The sequence below is a fragment of the Bufo gargarizans genome, chromosome 6, assembly GCF_014858855.1.
Source record: "Bufo gargarizans isolate SCDJY-AF-19 chromosome 6, ASM1485885v1, whole genome shotgun sequence".
Lineage (NCBI taxonomy): Eukaryota > Metazoa > Chordata > Amphibia > Anura > Bufonidae > Bufo > Bufo gargarizans.
The window spans coordinates 213,840,748-213,858,254 of record NC_058085.1 but is presented as its reverse complement, the minus strand read 5'-3'; the positions used below and the strand labels follow the sequence as shown (position 1 = coordinate 213,858,254).

Here is a 17,507-nt window from a genome sequence, read left to right as displayed (position 1 = left end):
TCCACCCCTCCCATGAGCGAATTATAGTCGTGGACACAGAGGGGCTTTTCAATGATACTGGTTGCTCGTTCAATTTGTATTGTCGTGTCTGCGTGAATGGAGGAGAGCATGTAAACGTCACGCTTGTCTCTCCATTTCACCACGAGCAGTTCTTCATTACACAAGGCAGCCCTCTCCCCCCTTGCAAGGCGGGTGGTACCGAGCCGTTGGGGGAAGCCCCGGCGACTAGGTCGCGCTTGTTCTAGGAACAAATGCCTGAAGAGGGGCACATGTGTAGAAATTGTCTACATAAAGATGGTACCCCTTGCCAAATAAGGGTGACACCAAGTCCCAGACTGTCTTCCCACTGCTCCCCAGGTAGTCAGGGCAACCGACCGGCTCCAGGGTCTGATCTTTACCCTCATAGATCCAAAATTTGTGGGTATAGCCTGTGGCCCTTTCACAGAGCTTATACAATTTGACCCCATACCGGGCGTCTTGCTTGGAATGTATTGTTTGAAGTCAAGGTGCTCGGTAAAATGTATAAGGGACTCGTCTACGCAGATGTTTTGCTCAGGGGTATAGAAATCTGCAAATTTGTTGTTGAACTGGTCTATGAGGGGCCGAATTTTGTGAAGCCGGTCAAAAGCTGAATGGCCTCTGGGACGGGAGGTGGTGTTATCGCTAAAGTGCAGGAAACGCAGGATGGCCTCAAATCGTGCCCTGGACATGGCAGCAGAGAACATGGGCATGTGATGAATTGGGTTCGTGGACCAATATGACCGCAATTCATGCTTTATGGTTAGACCCATGTTGAGGAGAAGGCTCAGAAAATTTTTTTATTCGGAAACTTGGACTGGTTTGTTTCTGCCACGACTATGTCCAAGAGCTCTGCAGTCAAGAACAGCTCAAAAAATCCCAGGGGGCCGAACCGATCTGAGCTGTCTCAACCCGAACTCCAGACTGGGCGGTGAAAGGGGGAACTAATGGTGCGGCTGAGGTTGGGGACTGCCAATCAGGGTTTGCCAGCACCTCAGGGACTCTAGGGGGTCTACGGGCCTGTCTGTTCGGTGGCTGCAACGGGGTAACTATTGCACGTGCCACCGTACCAGCTTCAACTGCCCTTCTGGTGCTCGCCACTTCACCATGTTGTACGGCAGTGCTGGTACTAGGTCCAGGGTGGGCTGCGCTGCTGGTGTTTGCCTCACCACGTAATCAGACAGCGCCAGCCCTACTCTGCTGCCCTTGAAGCGGATCCTGCGCAACCTGTGGTGTTGGGCAGTGTTTCCCAACCAGTGTGCCTCCAGCTGTTGCAAAACTACAACTCCCAGCATGCCTTGACAGCCTTTGGCTGGCCGGGCATGCTGGGAGTTGTAGTTTTGCAACAGCTGGAGGCACACTGGTTGGGAAACACTGGTGTAGGGTACGCCTGTTGTTATCAGGGACTTCAACCTCCTTGTCTGAACTTTGGGTCAGACTGCCACTGCTTTCTACAGGTTCATATTCTGACCTGCTGGATTCATCAAATGAGGGTTCCCATTCCTCATCCGACTGGGTCAGAATCCTGTAGGCCTCTTCAGAAGAATACCCCTTGTTTGACATTTGGACTAAATTTAGGGGGTATTCCCTGAGACTACCCAAGAAAAAAAGCAAGCCTGTCTTACAAATGGGAGGCTAGCGAAGTACCGGAGGCCCTTGCGATTTTTTATCGCCGCAGCGCTTGGAAAGTGATTGTGCAGTGATCAAAAAAATATTTTTTTGTCACTGCGGCGGGGCGGGCGTGGGTGAACGTACGTGTGGGCGACCGATCAGGCCTGATCGGGCAAACACTGCGTTTTGGGAGGAGGGCGAGCTAAGGTGACACTAATACTATTATAGATCTGACTGTGATCAGTTTTGATCACTTACAGATACTATAAAAGTACAAATGCTGATTAGCGATACGCTAATCAGCGAATCAGTGGGTGCGGTGGGCTGGGCGCTAACCATTTGCTAACTATCTAACCAAGGGGCCTAAACTATCCTAAAACCTATCGGTCAATACCAGTGAAAAAAAAAACTGACAGTTTACACTGATCACTTTTTTCCCCTTTCACTAGGTGATTGACAGGGGTGATGGGGGGTGATCTGGGGGCTAAGTGTTGTGTCTTGTGTACTCACTGTGAACTGTGCTCCTCTGCTGAGACCAACCGACGAAAAGAATCAGCAGAGGAGCACAGCAGCCATTTAACACCTTATATTTAAAAATATAAAGTGTTAAATGGCCTGTGATTCGTATTTTTTAAAATCATCAGCCTGCCAGCGATGATCATTGGCTGGCAGGCTGATGATGTAACCCCCCCTTGATTGCGCGGGCCGGCTGTGAGCGTCATCTCGCGTCTCGCGAGATGACGCGTATATGCGTAATCCTGCCTGAGGCTGCCGCCTCCGGACCGCGATCCTGCGTTAGGTGGTCCGGAGGCGGTTAAAGAACCCAGCCTACTGAAGATGGGTGTGGGGGGCTGTGCTGGAGATTTCCACAGACAGTCAGTGCTGGTGAAGGAGAGTCTGGGCACAGCACACAGTGAAGGATAGCCCTGGGACCTGTGGTGCTACTAGCCGAAGGGGCTCTGGCCTGAGGGAGACAAAGGCAGGTATCCTAGCAGCCTGCAGGACCTCTGTGGTCTGTCCATAAACAAGGTGACTCAAACCTGCTGTTTATTTTATATGGAAGGACTTTTGTTCTATGCACTATGTGGATATGCACCTGTGTGGTCTGCACATTGCCTGTTATGCCTGTGGTGAGAATAAAGTCACGGTGTATCACAAAGACTATCTGTGATTGCCTCAATACTGCTGCCACTACCGTAGCCTACCACAAGCACATCCCCACAGTATGTACGGGTGATTTGCATTATTCCTTCCCATGTGTATAACCTTACATTTGTCAGTGTTAAACCTCATCTTCCGCTTCTCTGCCCAAGCCTCTAATCTATCCAGATCCCTCTGTAGTAGTATACTGCCCTCTTCAGTGTTAATTACTTTACACAGTTTAGTGTCATCTGCAAAAATTGATTTTTACTATGCAAGCCTTCTACAAGATCATTAATAAATATATTTTAGAGAATAGGGCCCAATAAGAATACTGACCCCTGAGGTACTCCACTAGTAACAGTGACCCAATCTGAGTGTTTGCCATTAATAACCACCCTCTCTTTTCTATCACTGAGCCAGTCACTTACCCACATACAGACTTTTTCTCCCAGTCCGAGCATTCTCATTTTATATACTAACCTTTTATGTGGTACTGTGTTAAATGCTTTAGAGAAGTCCAGATATAAGACATCCAATGATTCGCCACTGTCAAGTCTACAACTTGCCTCCTCATAGAAACTGATTAAATTAGTTTGACATGACCGATCCCTCATGAAGCCATGCTGATATGGCGTTATTTGCTTGTTTTCATTGAGATCCTCCAAGATAGCATCTCTTAGAAAACCATCAAACAGTTTACCCACGATATATATAAACAATAAATATATTGCATATTGCCACATCTGAAAAGTCCAAACTATTAAAATATTTAAAAAAAAAATCCTATGTGGTGAGCGCCGTAACAGAAAAAAAAATAACCCTAAGGCCTGGCCCAGAACCGATACTGTTTCACACATAAGCATAGATACCCAGCCGCACCATCACTTTATCAAACATGATAGAGTTAGATATAACAGTTAAATAGCAGTATAAACATTTTAATGGAATTGGGTACAATGCTGCTCCTGAAGTTTTGCCCATGCTCTTTGCCTTGACCTTGATTTGGATAAGAGACTCTTACTAAAGAAGTCTCTGGTATGGAATGTGGGGGCGGGGCTTGTATGTACAGAGCACGCCGAGCTGCCATTCACAAGATGGCCGCTCTCACGAGCTGTTTTCTCTCATAACATTGCGCCACTGACTGGCTATACTCTGGAGGGGCGTGAGTAAGCAACTACCTGCTCTTCACTAGAGCATCTGATGGTGAGGATAGGCTTGGGCCATTAGGGTAGTTACCAGGTGCCACTCCAAAGCAGTCCCCGAGTCAGTGGCAGCTGACCAGAGGGTCAGAGATACCGATGAAAGCACTGTGGGGAAGGACTTGGTCAGGAAGTCCGAGGTCAGGGCAGGCAGCGATCAAGCAAGGTCTGTAAACAAAGTTCAAGGTTGGGGCAGCCGACAAACAAGCAAGATCCTATAATGCCAAAGCAGTGTCCAGTACACAGCAAAGCAGAACTACAAAAACATCTTAACACACAGAACTAGACCATGAGTTGCTCAGGCATTTTCCTGGGGTAGGAAGCGCCTTTAGGTTACTTTCACACTTGTGTTCGGGGTTCTGCTTGTGAGTTCCGTTTGAAGGCTCTCACAAGTGGCCCAAACGGATCCATACAGCCCTAATGCATTCTGAGTGGATGCGGATCCGCTCAGAAGACATCAGTATGGCACCATTTGGCCTCCGTTCCGCACAGCAGGCGGACACCCGAACGCAGCTTGCAGCGTTCGGGTGTCCCCCTGGCCGTGCTGAGCCAAACGGATCCGTCCCTACTTACAATGTAAGTCAATGGGGACGAATCCATCTGAAGTTGACACAATATGGCTCAATTTCAAACTGATCCGTCCCCCATTGACTTTCAATGTAAAGTCTGGACGGATCCGTCTGACTAACTTTCAGACTTAGAATTTTTTCTGAAATATAATGCAGACGGATCCGTTCAGAACGGATCCCATCGTCTGCATTATAGGAGCGGATCCATCTGTGCAGACACCAGACGGATCCGCTCCGAACGCAAGTGTGAAAGTAGCCTTAAATACTTTGTGCATTCCAGCCATAGGCTGGTAAGACAGAGGGCATGTACGTGCTGCCTCACAAGTGAAGAGAGACACCCTTATGCAAGCCTTAACAAACAGTTCAGGTCTCCAGCAGGAAGTAAACTCTGGCATGGAGCACAGATGCAACAGTTAAGCTACCCGATACCCATGCCTGCAGGTAGGGGCAGCAGCTCAGGCACGAACCCATGGGCTAACAAGCATATTGACTGAATTTACTGTCATTATGATTCCAAACGTAACTTCTTGTGTGTTTAATTATTTTTTACCTTCTACCTACTGTAATATATCTTAGTATGGTCAATGGTGATAGGTTCTCTTTAAGGTCTGAGACCTCAGTCAAAGTTATCTGAGCACTCAAATCTCTGTGTTCCTATACTTGTGCAAGGTACTACTTTCTTTCTTTTTTTACTCTAAAATTATACAAAGTCTAAATAAAACACAGACACTGCTTAAAATGTTGAAAAGTACAGTTCCTTCTAAAAAAATTAGCATATTGTGATAAAGTTCATTATTTTCTGTAATGTACTGATAAACATTAGACTTTCATATATTTTAGATTCATTACACACCAACTGAAGTAGTTCAAGCCTTTTATTGTTTTAATATTGATTATTTTGGCATACAGCTCATGAAAACCCAAAATTCCTATCTCAAAAAATTAGCATATCATGAAAAGGTTCTCTAAACGAGCCATTAACCTAATCATCTGAATCAACTAATTAACTCTAAACACCTGCAAAAGATTCCTGAGGCTTTTAAAAACTCCCAGCCTGGTTCATTACTCAAAACCGCAATCATGGGTAAGACTGCCGACCTGACTGCTGTCCAGAAGGCCATCATTGACACCCTCAAGCAAGAGGGTAAGACACAGAAAGAAATTTCTGAACGAATAGGCTGTTCCCAGAGTGCTGTATCAAGGCACCTCAGTGGGAAGTCTGTGGGAAGGAAAAAGTGTGGCAGAAAACGCTGCACAACGAGAAGAGGTGACCGGACCCTGAGGAAGATTGTGGAGAAGGACCGATTCCAGACCTTGGGGGACCTGCGGAAGCAGTGGACTGAGTCTGGAGTAGAAACATCCAGAGCCACCGTGTACAGGCGTGTGCAGGAAATGGGCTACAGGTGCCGCATTCTCCAGGTCAAGCCACTTTTGAACCAGAAACAGCGGCAAAAGCGCCTGACCTGGGCTACAGAGAAGCAGCACTGGACTGTTGCTTAGTGGTCCAAAGTACTTTTTTCGGATGAAAGCAAATTTTGCATGTCATTCGGAAATCAAGGTGCCAGAGTCTGGAGGAAGACTGGGGAGAGGGAAATGCCAAAATGCCTGAAATCCAGTGTCAAGTACCCACAGTCAGTTATGGTCTGGGGTGCCATGTCAGCTGCTGGTGTTGGTCCACTGTGTTTTATCAAGGGCAGAGTCAATGCAGCTAGCTATCAGGAGATTTTGGAGCACTTCATGCTTCCATCTGCTGAAAAGCTTTATGGAGATGAAGATTTCATTTTTCAGCACGACCTGGCACCTGCTCACAGTGCCAAAACCACTGGTAAATGGTTTACGGACCATGGTATTACTGTGCTCAATTTGCCTGCCAACTCTCCTGACCTGAACCCCATAGAGAATCTGTGGGATATTGTGAAGAGAAAGTTGAGAGACGCAAGACCCAACACTCTGGATGAGCTTAAGGCCGCTATGGCAGCATCCTGGGCCTCCATAACACCTCAGCAGTGCCACAGGCTGATTGCCTCCATGCCACGCCGCAGTGAAGCAGTCATTTCTGCAAAAGGATTCCCGACCAAGTATTGAGTGCATAACTGAACATAATTATTTGAAGGTTGACTTTTTTTGTATTAAAAACACTTTTCTTTTATTGGTCGGATGAAATATGCTAATTTTTTTAGATAGGAAATTTGGGTTTTCATGAGCTGTATGCCAAAATCATCAATATTAAAACAATAAAAGGCTTGAACTACTTCAGTTGTGTGTAATGAATCTAAAATATATGAAAGTCTAATGTTTATCAGTACATTACAAAAAATAATGAACTTTATCACAATATGCTAATTTTTTGAGAAGGACCTGTATGTTTAATCTGTAACTTTAAATCTTTTGAAGAATATTTCATCTTCAACTTTCTTAACTTCACAGTAACCATTTTGATCAGGGGTGCCAACATTTTTGCATGTATTTTGTAATACTGAAAAGTATTATTTTCACTAGCTCATATGAACTGGATCAGTTTCAATTACTGAGGCTCTGTCTGTAGTCACTTGCTGTTCACACTTAATAGCTGAGTCCAGTTATACTGGTCTTGTGATAAGAAAAAGGACCTGATCACTTCCGGTTTGGCAGGGACCACAGGGAACCACTGCCCTGGAATAGAGACAGATTCAAAAGATGTGATTTATTATTATTTTTTGTTACACACCCTTCTACCTTTCATCCATATGAGTTGTATCAGACAGTCTCTTTAACACGTTCAGGACCTTGCAGGGTTCTTCAGGCACTAGGATGAGCATTCTCGTCCTGCAGTTAACCCCTTAGGGACCGGGCTAATTTTCACCTTAAGGACCAGGCCATTTTTTGCACATGTTGTACTTTATGACACTGGTAAAATGGATTAAAAAAAACAACCTTTTATTAAAAAAAAAATAACAAATTTTCCAAAAATTGGGAAAAATTGGCAAATTTCCAAGTTTCAATTTCTCTACTTCTATAATACATAGTAATACCTCCAAAAATAGTCATTAATTTACATTCCCCATATGTCTACTTCATGTTTGGATCATTTTGGGAATGCCATTTTATTTTTAGGGGACGTTACAAGGGTTAGAAGTTTAGAAGCAAATCTTGAAATTTTACTGAAAGTTTCCAAAACCCACTTTTTAAGTACCAGTTCAGGTCTGAAGTCACTTACATAATAGAAACCACCCAAAAATGACCCCATTTTGGAAACTACACCCCTCAAGGTATTCAAAACTGATTTTACAAACTTTGTTAACCTTTTAGGTGTTCCACAAGAGTTATTGGCAAATGGAGATGAAATTTCAGAATTTCAATTTTTGGGCAAATGTTCAATTTTAATCCATTTTTTCCAGTAATAAAGCAGGGGTTAACAGCCAAACAAAACTCAATATTTATTGCCTTGGTTCTGTAGTTTGCAGAAACACCCCATATATGGCCGTAAACTACTGTACGAGCACACGGCAGGGCGCAGAAGGAAAGGAACACCATATGCTTTCTGGAAGGCAGATTTTGCTAGACTGGTTTATTTACACCATGTCCCATTTAAAGCACCCCCCCCCCCCCTGCACCCCTAGAGTAGAAACTCCTAAAAAGTGACCCCATTTTGGAAACTACGGGATAAGGTGGCAGTTTAATTGTGACTCAAAAACAGTCCAGCAAAATCTGCATTCCAAAAACCATATGGCGCCCTGTCGTTTGGCCATACAGCATTTTACTACAACATATGGGGTGTTTCTGAAAACTACTGAATCGGGGCAATAAATATGGAGTTTTGTTTGACTGTTAACCCCTTGCTTTGTTAACAGAAAAAATGGATTTAAAAAGAAAATTTTTAGTACTCCATGGAATTTTGGTGCTCCCTGAAGCAACAGTCAATGCAGAGGCCCGGATGATCGGGACATGTGTCACACTGAGTTGTGGTGTCCTTCCGTATCCCCCTCCTGTGACGCACTCTGCACTTTTTTTGGGACCATCCCTTCTTTCCAATATGGGGACCACACCTGCAGTTCCCGAGGTACTCCGGCCTGCTCTTTCCCAGTCAGAAGAGATCAGGGCCTTGAGGACTGCCTCATAGAACTGCAGGAATTTCCCTGGGTTGCCAGCTCTCCGGGACAGCACAAAAGAGTTGTACAAGGGTTTTGCGCATGGCGTTATATGGATTGAGGACTTGATCAGAGAGATCAACTCCTCCCATATAGGGATTGTAGTCGACGATACAATCGGGCTTGAGGACCGTTGCCGCGGTACCTCGCACAGGGACAGGGGTGATGCCATTACCGTGAATTGTGGACAGTACAAGGACATCCCTCTTGTCCTTATATCGGACCAGCAACAGGTTTCCACTGTTAAGGGCACAGGTCTCACCCCTGGGGATAGGTACCTGGAGGGGGTGGGTAGGGAGGCCGCTTGATTTTTTTCGCACGGTCCCACAAGCGGACGTGGATCTGGCGGCGAGGGACTGGGACAAGGGGATACTAGTATAAAAGTTATCCACGTACAGGTGGTAACCCTTATCTACCAGTTGGTGCATAAGGTCCCACACAAGTTTACCGCTAACACCCAGAGTGGGGGGACATTCTGGGGGTTCAATACGGGAATCTCGCCCCTCGTACACACGAAACTTGTAAGTGTACCCTGAGGTACTCTCACAAAGTTTGTACAGCTTCACGCCATACCTCGCCCGCTTAGAGTGAACATACTGGTGGAAAATGAGTCTCCCCTTGAAAGCAATGAGATTCTTATCGGCAGCGACCTCACTTCCAGGTACATAGGCTTCCAAAAACTTGGCCCCGAAGTGATCGATGATTGGCCTGATTTTGTACAGGCGGTCATAGGCAGGATCACCTTGGGGGGACATGCTGCATTATCTGCATAATGCAGTCAATTTCCGGATGGCCTCATACCGGGTACATGTTTTTTACTAGGCCCATGTGCATCACGAGGCCCCAAAACATCCTCCTCTCGGCTGCACTGACCGGAGTCCACCGAACCTAGCCAAAATGGAGCCCGGGTGTTGAGCAATGAACTGTTGGGTGAACAAGTTTGTTTGCTTCACCATCAGATTTACAAAGTGGACACTGAAAGCAAACTAAAATAGTCATATTCAGTGAAGCCCACTGTGGGAATCTGGATTCCTGCTTGGCCAACAAAATCAGGAATCACGGGCTCAAAATCCTCTGGGGTACACCATGCAAGTTCACCAGTAGGGGGTTCAGGTGGACTTATCTGGTGGGACGGAAAACTAGTACGAGCCCCACAGCTGCTCGTAATAGTGTGGCCCATGGGGGTCCCCCTGCTCCGCCGCCTTGGGGGCTCATCATCATCACTAGAAGAGGAAAGTGGGGTCATCCTCGTCCTTACTGGGGATCTGAGTCGGAGGCAAGCAGGGCGTATGCCTTCTCGGCCGAGAACGTCTTACCCTAAACCGAACAGGAAAAAAAAAAGCTACATTAAAAAAAATCCTAATTCAAACGGTCCAAAGCTGATTAGCGGTGGGGTGGGCAATGCGCTAAGAGTGCCAGCCACAGTCAGCGCACGCACACATTGCTTGCGTCCCAAAAAGATTGTGTGGAGGGGGTATGGCGGGGGGGGGGGACGCAAGCTGCAGTACCCCTGCGGGGGTCTAGGGTCACATAGCTGAGTGTGCTGTCAACCCCAGACACCTGATCAGGGTGATGCAAAAAGAAAACTTCATATTTTTTTTTTTTTTCTTTCCTAAACTTTCCCTGAGTATTCCTGCCTAATCTGAGCTCTCCCTAACCTGTCCCTAGGTACCTTTGTAGTGCCAGATTGCACTATGGTGGGCCAGTGGAGGTGCTGGGCTCAGGAGCTGGACGGGCTGATCTCTCTCACTCCAGGATGCAGAATGGAGGAGAAGAGCAGAGCTGGGGGAAGTCAACCCTCCCACCCGCCCGTGCAGCCAATAGGAAGCGATCCTGAGAGGTGATGCAGCTGCAGCCTGACATTCCCACTCAACCCCTCTCTGCAGCGCTGAGGAGATTGGAGCTGCTTGTAATTCTTCAAATACAGTGCTGATAAAAATGGATCTCTGGGTTGCCTGCCCTTTCCCCCTCAGCTGCAGAGTTGTGCTGTGCCTGACCTTCCCCCTTAGCTGGGGTTAGACATGTGTGAAAACACCTTCCTGCGGTGATGTTTCACGCGCTGTTGTAAAAAAAAATTGTAAAATAAAAAAAATATATATATATATATATAGATTAGTATTGTAGGTATATGTATGTATGTGTGTGTGTATATATATACAGACGTGGACAAAATTGTTGGTACCCTTTGGTCAATGAAAGAAAAAGTCACAATGGTCACAGAAATAACTTTAATCTGACAAAAGTAATAATAAATTAAAATTCTATAAATGTTAACCAATGAAAGTCAGACATTGTTTTTCAACCATGCTTCAACAGAATTATGTAAAAAAATAAACTCATGAAACAGGCATGGACAAAAATGATGGTACCCCTAGAAAACACAGAACATAATGTGACCAAAGGGACATGTTAATTCAAGGTGTGTCCACTAATTAGCATCACAGGTGTCTACAACCTTGTAATCAGCCATTGGGCCTATATATATGGCTCCAGGTAATCACTGTGTTGTTTGGTGATATGGTGTGTACCACACTCGACATGGACCAGAGGAAGCAAAGGAAAGAGCTGTCTCAAGAGATCAGAAAGAAAATTATAGACAAGCATGTTAAAGGTAAAGGCTATAAGACCATCTCCAAGCAACTAGATGTTCCTGTGAGTACAGTTGCACATATTATTCATAAGTTTAAGATCCATGGGACTGTAGCCAACCTCCCTGGACGTGGCCGCAGGAGGAAAATTGATGACAAATCTAAGAGACGGATAATCCGAATGGTAACAAAAGAGCCTAGAAAGACTTCTAAAGAGATTCAAGGTGAACTTCATGCTCAAGGAACATCAGTGTCAGATCGCACCATCCGTCGTTGTTTGAGCCAAAGTGGACTACATGGGAGACGACCAAGGAGGACACCATTGTTGAAAACGAATCATAAAAAAGCAAGACTGGAATATGCCAAACTACATGTTGACAAGCCACAAAGCTTCTGGGAGAATGTCCTGTGGACAGATGAGACAAAAATCGAAGTTTTTGCCAAGGCACATCAGCTGTATGTTCACAGACGAAAAAATGAAGCATATCAAGAAAAGAACACTGTCCCTACTGTGAAACATGGAGGAGGCTCTGTTATGTTCTGGGGCTGCTTTGCTGCGTCTGGCACAGGGTGTCTTGAATCTGTGCAGGGTACAATGAAATCTCAAGACTATCAAGGAATTCTAGAGAGAAATGTACTAGCCAGTGTCAGAAAGCTTGGTCTCAGTCGCAGGTCATGGGTCTTGCAACAGGACAATGACCCAAAACACACCGCTAAAAACACCCAAGAATGGCTAAGAGGAAAAAATTGGACTATTCTAAAGTGGCCTTCTATGAGCCCTGACCTCAATCCTATTGAGCATCTTTGGAAGGAGCTGAAACATGCAGTCTGGAAAAGGCACCCTTCAAACCGGACACAACTGGAGCAGTTTGCTCATGAGGAGTGGGCCAAAATACCTGCTGAGAGGTGCAGATGTCTCATTGACAGTTACAGGAAGCGTTTGATTGCAGTGATTGCCTCAAAAGGTTGCGCAACAAAATATTAAGTTAGGGGTACCATCATTTTTGTCCATGCCTGTTTCATGAGTTTATTTTTTTACATAATTCTGTTGAAGCATGGTTGAAAAACAATGTCTGACTTTCATTGGTTAACATTTAGAGAATTTTAATTTATTATTACTTTTGTCAGATTAAAGTTATTTCTGTGACCATTGTGACTTTTTCTTTCATTGACCAAAGGGTACCAACAATTTTGTCCACGTCTGTATATGTGTGTATGTTTTATTCTTATGTGAAAACGCACATTTCAAGCGCTGTTGTCAAAACGGTGATGCCGTATTCAGGAGACAATGGGCAACTAATTGTGGGGGTTCAGTTTCCCTTGTTCCTCTTGTGAAACTGAAAATTTGGGGCGAAATTGACATCTTCTGGTAAAAAAAAAAATTACTTTTGATTTTCACAGCCATATGTTTCTAATTTCTATGAAATGCCTGTTGGGCAAAAATACTTTATACCCCCCAAATGAATATTTCAAAGGGTCAAAGGGTGAAATATTTCCCAAATGGGGTGACTTTTGAGGGTTTTCTCTTTGGGGGTGACACAGGGGGTCTTCAAATGCAACATGGCGGCGGCAGATGATTCCAGTGAAATCTGCCCTCCAAAATCGATTCACTTTCTCCTTTACCCCTTGTGAAACTGAAAAATAGAGAAAGTGACATTTTCTGGTAAAAAAAAAAATGTAATTTCTTATTTTCACAGCCATATGTTGGGCCTAAGTACTCATTCCACATCTTGAAATATTAGTTCGGGGGTGTAGTTTCCAAAATGGGATTGACTTTTTGAGGGCTTTTTCTTTGGGGGTGACATAGTGGGTCTTCAAATGCGACATGGTGCCGGCAAATGATTCCAGTGAAATCTGCCCTCCAAAATCGATATGTTGCTCCTTTCCTTTTGATGCCTGTTGTGCGCCCATTAAGCAGTTTAAAAGCACATATAGGGTATTTCTGTAAATGGCAGAATCAGTGTAATAGATGCTTGTTTTACTGTTAACACTTGTTGTGTTACAAGAAAATGGATTCCAATGGAAAACTTGCCAAAAGAAAATTACATTTCAAAATTGTACCTTTAATTTCTTTTGATTCTTGTGGAACACCTAAAGGCTTAGCCCAGTATGTAAAATCAGTTTTGAATAACTTGAGGGGTGTAGTTTCTAAAATGGCATAATGTATGGGTGGTTTCTACTACATAAGCCCCACAAAGTGACTTCAAACTAAATTGGTCTTTAAAAAAGTAGGTTTTGGAAATTTTCTTGTAATTTTTTAAAATTGGTTGTAAAATTCAAAGTCTTCTAACATTCTAAAGAAATAGGCAAAATTTTCTGTAAATGTGGGACTTTTTATAAATAAAGGTGAAACATATTCACCCAAATTTACCACTATTATGAAGTGCAATTTGTCATGAAAAAAAAGTGTCAGAATGGCTTGGATAAGTAAAAGTCTTGCAAAGTTATTACCTCATAAAGTCACATGTCAGCTGCAAAAAATTACCAGGTCCTTAAGGTGTTAATGGGGTAAATAAACATATTTTTGGAAAACTATTTAGAAAGTTGCATCAAACTTTGCATCTTGGGAGCATTGGTGGAAAAGTGACCATTTTCTTAAATTGTTTATAATTTTTTGCAATTTGTATATTTTTTCCTTTTAGGATTTAAAGATCATTAAACAAGAAGAGAGCAAAACAGTTGCTGCCCCTCATTTCAGTGGAGAGGCCAGTGCATTAGACTCCAGTTCCACTCTGTCTTCATCCAATTTACTTGCTTGTATGAAGGCAAGAAATCATTTAATCCTTCCTCCCAGAGAAGATGGTGATATAGGAAGTGGACCTCAAACAGCAGATCCCACAGAACATGATGAGTTACTAACAGATATGAGAAATTTCATAGCATTCCAAGCACAGCAAGAAGGAGAAGCAACCACCCAGGAGCTGCTTCAGGAGTTTGAGCATAAGCTTTCTCCTTCACAGTCCTGTGTCTTCCGAGAACTGCTGCGTAAATTGTGCACCTTTCATAGAAAGAGTTATGGTGTTGGTGTGTGGAGACTCAGACCAGAATTCCTCTGAACCTTTCTGACACTCCCTTGTGGGTATATAATAGCAGTACAAAGTATTGACACCAACCCATTTTATCTTAAATGTTAACTTTCTTTTTGGTTTATTCTTAATATTGCGTAGGGATATGGCTGTTAAATATTTTTTATGTACTTCATTAGGGAAAGCTATTTCTTTGTACTAGAATCAAGGATCAATAGCCTTAGCAAAGCTGTAACATTGTTGCTAAGGAGACTCTGCCATCAATCTGCAGAAGAATCCTGTGTCTAACATGCAGAGGCTTCCATCCACCTCTTGTTACTACCTCAGTCCCTGACTATCGACATGTGGCCTAACTATCACTGTCCATTACCCTGCCTATCTGACTTATTACACAAGTCAGTGCTTAGTAAAATGCTGAAGATACTTTCCTTAGTAATGCTCAGTTACAGCTTTGATGGAAAACTCTTTAAACAGAAATGGCGGTTATATATATATACCCAGAAAAGAATGATCATTTACAAATTTGAAACATTCAGCATTTGTTATGTTTGTACAAACACATTTTTGAAAATATTGTCCATATTTATAATTAAAAATTTTAAATATTCCTTTAAAATCCGTATTTTTCCGAATGTATGCAATTTGTGTGAGAACTTCAACATAATACAAACAAATGTACAGTTAAAAATAGAATATTCACTGTCGTTTTATGTGTGTCTTTAACATTAAGTATAGTGTACATGAACGTCATAAGTGAGTGGTAGTTGCCACAAAATGCTACACGTGCGTTATTGCAGACTGGGGGATGGGGGGGTCACGTATGTGCTTTCTGCTACCCCATTCAACAGTGCTCAGCTATTTTTGGCAGTCCCATACAGTTGAATGAAGTGGCAGTACATATGCTTGACTGCTGTTCTGGCACCTTATTCTCGTTATTGGTTGGGGTCCCAGGGGTGAGTCACCCCCCTTACCTCCCCCATGACAACGTGATGCACATCAATGCTCCTGCTGTTACTCTACATATACCGCCCGGTCCCATATTTATTTAGTATTGTCTAATTCCCTTTAATCTGTAAGTGAGAGTATTTATCTAGAACACGGTCTTATCATTCTACTTTGAGGGAGGATATTGACATGTAAAATAGTGGGCCCCCTCAGCGCCTTTTCTTTTCCTATGCATACAGAGATGACAGACTTTTATCCTTGAACTTTTGTGCTAGCCATTGTTCAATAAAGTCTGTGGGGTTTGCACCTTCCAGATCATCTGTTTTGGCCAGTGCAGAGTCACTCATGGCTTCCCCACTATCTCCACCAGTGCCACCTTGGTAAATAAGTCCCATTCAAGTTTATGCAGTGTTTTCCCCTTCTTCGGCATTCCACAATTACATCCCTCAACTTTACTGCGATGTAAGTGCCTAAAAGTTAAATTATGTTTGAACCCATACAGGATAATTAGCAGCATAACTGTAGGAGCTTCACAACTAGCGACTTACATTAAGCTCTGTCAGGCCACGCCACTCTAGAGAAACACTTGAATTGTGTATTAAAATTAGAGATCAGCAAAGTTTTCAGTAATTTGATTTCCCCAAAAATTTGTTTAGATCTGAATTTATTTTTGACGAAGTGCGGTAAAAACCAGCTATTTCCCATCGGCAGACAGCCTGTATATCTGTGTGCAACACTGTGCATTGCAGAAACATGCATAGCTAGTCCGCTGTGATAGTGAAACAGTTACTGTGCGTTAGTATAACATGCAGTTGACAGGCGTCACTCTTAGAATCACTTCACACTTCACTTATTTGGTCAGTTAAGGGGCCAGAACTGACCAAATAACTGAACTCAGCTTTACAGGTCAATGTTAGCATCTGGTACAAAGAACCGTGCAGTGGCCCAAGATTCTACTACAGAGTGAAAGAGTGCACTCCTTTTTAAACCATCAGCTCGTTGCACATAGATTTCTACAGAACCTGTTCTGTTACACGCTGAAACAAGTAGTGGCCCCATGACAGAGTGGAGAAGTTGTCAGCAGTAAGTTTGTCTTGACTCACTTTTTATTTTTTCCTACTTTTGAGCCATAAGAACAACCCCTAAAAAACATATCCTGTCTTTTGAGCCTCCATCATCACACGGTCAGCATTTGGTCAGTAATCCATCAGTATTGCTAAGGCCAAAAATAAAACCAGGAGTTGGATCCAAAACAGAGATAACACATGATTGGACTACTTGCATGTCTTATGTGTTTTGTACCCACTCCTGCTTTTGGCTTCTAAATTATAAGCATATCCTGATGCAAAATAGGGATGTTGTGATAGAGGCCTTACAGATGCTCCACAGAGAGGATCTTTTTTTTTGTTTTAATTTTTTTTCTCATCTTTCAGATTACAAGACGGGTAAAATAAATGGTGATGTCAACAGGGCCAAACAGAGTCATTATTGGCCCTGTCAGAGTGGGGAGGGTAGCAACTGCATGAGGAGTCAACACAGTAGCCCAGTCACAGAATGGGGAGGGTGACAATTGTATTAGGAGTCAACATTGGGCTAGTCAGAGTGGTGTGTGTGGCAACCGCATGAGGAGTCAACATAGTGGCCCAGTCACAGAGTGAGAAGGGTGGCAACCGCATGAGGGATCAACGCTGTGGCCCAGTCACAGTGTGGGGAGTTGGGGGTCCACAGCAGTGGCAATAACAGCACAAGATGGTGGGTGGCAGCATCAGTGCACATCTTGCATGATGTATGCAGTCCTGGAACAGGAGTTCAAGGGTGCATATCTTTGTTCAAGATGTGAGCAAATTACCCGTTTGGAATCGCTAATCGAGTCTCTAAATGGGCAAGTTGCAACACTGAGAGGCATTGACAATTTTCAAAAGAGTTTGCTTCTCACCGAGCAAGCACTCTTTGGGGTAGATGAGGGGGAGGGTGACAGAGAGGAGGCTGAGGAAAGTGAGGTAGCTAGCTGGGTAACAGTTAGAAAGCGGGGTAAAGGGAAGAGTGCCAGGGAGGCTAGCCCTGATCTGACACACCCCAACAAGTTTGCACGTTTGGCAGACGAGGGGGATGTCAGTCCAGGGATGGCACTGCCGCAGCCAGACACTTCCTCTGCCAATCAGGGGAATGCCAGCACCGGTAAGCAGGAGAGCAGGGCAGGCCAGACAGGTGCTGGTAGTGGGAGACTCAATTATTAGGGGAACAGAGAGGGAAATCTGTCACAAAGACCGTGATCGCCGAA

General features: G+C 44.0%; 1 protein-coding gene across 4 annotated transcripts in view; it reads left to right on the top strand.

Annotated features, from left to right (window-relative positions):
• The window catches only part of ERCC6 (ERCC excision repair 6, chromatin remodeling factor), a 241,077-nt gene extending 226,180 nt beyond the window's left edge, over window positions 1-14,897 (top strand). For 3 of the 4 annotated variants that reach the window (XM_044297289.1, XM_044297290.1, XM_044297291.1), the window contains one exon: window positions 13,898-14,897. In XM_044297289.1, the coding sequence (XP_044153224.1) occupies window positions 13,898-14,311 (414 nt within the window). In that variant the 3' untranslated portion in view covers window positions 14,312-14,897. The remainder of the gene's footprint in view (window positions 1-13,897) is intronic. The other variant, XR_006390375.1, reaches the window with a different exon arrangement.
• The last annotated feature ends 2,610 nt before the right edge of the window (window positions 14,898-17,507 follow it).